At 28.3% G+C, this 4,953-nt stretch overlaps 1 protein-coding gene across 1 annotated transcript; it reads left to right on the forward strand.

Moving 5' to 3' along the window:
- The first annotated feature begins 2,305 nt into the window (after positions 1-2,305).
- FWL7 (protein FW2.2-like 7) lies at positions 2,306-4,538 on the forward strand. The gene is made up of 4 exons (NM_001353401.1): positions 2,306-2,430; positions 2,549-2,620; positions 3,736-3,939; positions 4,120-4,538. The coding sequence occupies exons 1-4, from the start codon at positions 2,331-2,333 to the stop codon at positions 4,191-4,193; spliced, it is 450 nt and encodes a 149-aa protein (NP_001340330.1). The 5' UTR covers positions 2,306-2,330; the 3' UTR covers positions 4,194-4,538.
- The last annotated feature ends 415 nt before the right edge of the window (positions 4,539-4,953 follow it).

Consider the following 4,953-nt stretch of genomic DNA (forward strand, 5'->3'; position numbering starts at 1 on the left):
ATAGCTTTACCAAGTAACACAAGTTTCCCAAGAGTTCGATACTCGATTCTTACCGTTTTATACTACTTGCACGATCCGGTGCACTTGCCAGGTTCAAACACATTCGTGAGATGCATCGACACTTGGGGCTTGTGACAGAACAATGGCACCTACTTTTGAAGCTTGGAATCACATGTGTTTGGTGATCGATTTTGAGAGAGCAAACTTGAATAGATCTGGTAGTGTGGGATGGTGTTGTGTTTGTTGGTGTTGGGTTTGCAATGATGTTACTGGAGATTTAGGTTTAAGGCTAATTATTGTAATCCCATTGAAGGGTATTTTAGATATTTTGTATTGTAATATTTATTTAATTAAATAATTAAATTACATAACAAAAAATAAACAAATTAAGGTATTCAATCTCAACCCTTGTTTTTTTTTTTCTAAACTTATATCTAACGGGTCTAAAATTATGGAACATGAGTGAATCATTTGAAAAATTTGCAAAATCATCTTGGTTCACCCATGGACCATTTAGCATAAGGGTGCACGGTAGCAAACGGTATTTTTTTTATATAAAAAAAATGTAAGTCAAGTTTCACATGAAATGTAAACTTAGCAAAAAAAGCTGAATGTCCATCACAAAATAAGTTTTACCGGTGCACGTGTTGTATTGACCGAGAGTAGTCTGGAACACGAAATTTCGTAACATGTTCATTAGATTTCTTGCTTTCCTCATCATTATGAACATAGAGAAGTATTTACACGTTTGAGTTTATCCATCTTACTGCTTGATTCAATATAAGGATTGAGTTTTTTTAAGTATTTGAATTGAATTTGATTTAATGTAATTAAAACTTGATTATAAATAAATTAAATAATGGATTTTATTTTCTGAATTCAATATAATCCATTACATATCATATAATTAAATTTATTATTATATATAAATTAATTATTAAATAAAAAAACATTAATTTTTAAATTATATAATTTATTAAATTATTCATATTTTTTTCTTTCTTAAATTATTTTTATCTTTTTGTTTATGTTTTCTTAAGTTAATACAATACTTTATTTTTATCTAAAATAAAAATATCGTATTACCATCAAACTCATTAATTCTATTGATCAAATATCATCACAATTTAATCTTTTTTTAGTATATTTAATCATTGCATACTTACAAAACATTAAGTAAAAATAAATTATTGTTTTAAGTTTTTTTTACAAATTAAAAAAATTTAATTATTAAGACCCAGTTAACCCAATTCAATTTAATCTGTTTATAATTAAATTAATTTGAATTAAATTTATACAACATATTACACAAATCTAATCCAACCCAACCCATAAAATTTTGATCAAATTGAATATAAGTTTAATTAAATCTGATCCAACTTGCGCGTAAACACTCATATTAACATACACATTCAAGGAATGTCCTAAAAATTGTTCGACTTCAGAAATATTCTATAATATCCGATAGACGTCAGAAGCAAATTATTAATTCTTTGGTCAACTAAACATTAAATATCACAATTTATCTATATCATTCAAATCTCAGACAATAATTAACTCCTTTACGCAACATTGACTCCAACTAATCACGTAACCTAGTAGAAACAAAATAAAAATTTAAGAATAAAGTCAAAAAATGTAATTTTCTTAAGAATTCTTCAATGTAGGAAAATATACTTTTTTTTATAACCATAATTATAATTTTTGAAATATTAAAGGGTTAATCGGGTAAAGTAAGATAAGTCGTATATGACAGATTACATATTCAAGTCCTACTTATCTACATAGAGTGAGATAAATGTAAATATTTATGTGAGTAATTTTTTTAGCCTAAAGATTTTCTTTACCTTAAACTTGAGCGTTATTCTTTCTCTCAAAATTTTATGTTATCAAATATAGGAATTTCTAACTATCCAATGAGACCTCGAAGTATCCAAACAAACTTTGATAATTTAGGTCAATTATGAAACAAATATCCTCAGTTTAGGGCTTTGACGCTGTGTTTTACGAAAATTAAACTTAAATCCTCACTATCTGAAATATTATAAATCTCACTATTCCAATGAGATCACAATTTACCTAAATTCATGATTCAAATATTAATATCTTCTTTGTATTGCTTTTCAATAAAATAAAAAAATTCTTTATCTCATTCAAATGTCAACAAATAATTAATTCCTTTATGTAAAATTAAAACCAAGTAATCACGAAACCAAGAAGAAACAAATTAAGAACTCCAGATAATTAACTATAAAATTTCGCCTATATATATAGTTGAGCTGCCTAGTATACCCATCAGCAACAAAGTCGATTCTCTCTTTATTGGCAATATGGCTTCAAACCCAGAAACATACAAGCCCTATGGGAAGCAACCCGTTAAGGGACAATGGACCACTGGCCTCTATGATTGTTGGGATGACCCCTCTCATTGTAATGTCCAATGTTTTTCTCTCTATTGAATTTGGGATTAATCATTACATGCCAGCTAGCACTTGCTTTTTGTTCGTTGATTTGAACATTGAAATATATTTGCTACGATATTTGATAGGTTGCTTCACATGGTTTTGTCCGTGCATCACCTTTGGGCAGATTGCGGAGATAGTTGATGGAGGGACAATATGTAAGTCAACCAATAAAAATTTACTATTGGGTGATGTGTTTTTGTCAAAAATTATAATATGCATGATCTTAATATACCAAAATATCCTCATAGTTATCCTTAATTTCGCGAGAAGACGCCGGACAGTCATGCCTGAATTACATCGTATATTACTAAATTCATCTTTTAAATGAACTTTAAAAAATAAAAATATCAATATTATTCACTAAATAATATAATTATGTATGTTACAAAAGATTATAGTATGATAGTAAATATTATATTTTCAAATTGTAGAAAAATATAAAAATAAATTATTTGAACCAAAATATGTCATCTTTTACATCATCCATTAATTTGGTATGAAAATTTAAATATTAAATTAATAAATATCTTTAATTTTTTATCATTATATTATTACTATAAAATATTAATTTATTGATGATTAATATTCGTCGAAGAATTTAATTGATCATTGTCTCCTTTTTTTTAATCATGTTTTTATTCCATATGCAAAACTTACCATAGATTTTATACTCAAAATGGATAGAATTTAAAAAGTTTGATCAAGTAGGATCCACTTGATTCTTCCTCTTAAAATTTAAAACTAATTTATTTACTTGATATAAGTTTTTTGTAAGGATTGAGCTAACCTCTTAAAAAATCTGACCTAACTTAAAAATCTATTTAAAAAATTTCTTTGTAATAAGACTTTTAAATAAATAGATAAAACATATTTAAAGCCAAGTAATAAGTTTGGTGTTGGTTAATCATTTAAGTTGTATCTATCTGCTCCTACTAATTGTTAAGTATATATATATATATATATATATATATATATATATATATATATATATATATATATGTGTGTGTGTGTGTGTGTGTGTGGAGATATAAGGTCTTTTAGAGGTTTAAGGGAGAAGAAAAGATGAAAAAGGTTGGAAGTTTGATATTTTCTGTTAACAAAAATTAATATTTATCGATAAAAAAACAAACAAATTATATATAGAGAGAGATTTATGCAGAGTACTAATATTTCCAATAGATTTATCATGTGAATAGATCATTATTTTCCCCTTTCTGAAAGAGAAATCAAATAGAAAACTAATAAACAATATGATTGCATCGATTGGCAGCCAAAAATGCAGCGTGCTGCATTTATGTTGACTCGCATGGGACGAAATGGCTATATGGTGCCACTTACAGATCCAAATTGCGACGACTCTTCTCATTGTCACAGGAACCCTACTCTGATCCATTTCTTCATGGTTGTTGCTGCATTTGTGCCCTCACCCAAGAATACAAAGAACTCAAAAACCGTGGAATTGATCCTTCCATTGGTAAGTAACTAATACCTATTCGAATTCGATCCAATTGATTTATAATATACTAATATCTACTATATATATATATATATATATATATATATATATATATATATATATATATATATATATTAATTAATTAAATTTATTCATCATGTTAAATACTAATTATGTAATTTACATTTAATTTAAAAGGTTGGGAAGGTAACGTTGAGAAGTGGAAGAGGGAAGGCGTAGATCCTCCAATTGTTCCCACCATGTCTCGTTGATTGGGGGGAACTTACGAATTGTTGCCACCGTACGTGTTGTGAAGTTGGATTGTTTGAGTTGTTACGAGTATACCGTATTTGCATATGGTCTATCATTATTCTAGCAGAAGCTTTTTTTTTTTAATCATCTTAATAATGGTTTTTAATTCTTCGGTGAAATCCAACGTATATTTTCTTAAGTTTTAGTCCTCACGAGTCTGGATGAATTATGAGATTAATTTTCGATTCAGAACTTAATTACACTTCAAGTTTATTATTCTTCATCCCTAGCTAAAGATGTAATATGAGAAAATCAAATTTAAATCATTTCTTATAAATTTAACGTTACCAATTGAATAATACTCATTTGAGTTTTAGTAAAAGTTCTTAATGTTAAAAGATGTTTAATGGTTCATGTGTGAATTAAGGCTCTCTTGCTTTTTTATCATGTTTGTAAATCGTATGAGTTTATAAATAAGTTAGCTTGTGTACTAAAAAATCCATTAATGCAATTGATTGCCTCTATATATCTTAGGGTGGGTAAACGAGCTCAAGTCCATGGACTGACCCGCGGGGCCCGTGGTCCGCGCGGGTTACAGACCAATTTTTTAAACGGTTCATGATTATGTTATATTTTTTGTCCGCATCGCTTAACCCGCGGACTATGCGGGTTTGGCCCGCGGGGTCCGCGGGTTACCCGCAGTCCGCATTAGGTTTAATTCGTGTGATCCTGACCCAATTATATTAGGTTTGATTTTTTCTTTTTCACTTTGAACTTTTC

Source organism: Glycine max, chromosome 1 (assembly GCF_000004515.6).
Source record: "Glycine max cultivar Williams 82 chromosome 1, Glycine_max_v4.0, whole genome shotgun sequence".
Lineage (NCBI taxonomy): Eukaryota > Viridiplantae > Streptophyta > Magnoliopsida > Fabales > Fabaceae > Glycine > Glycine max.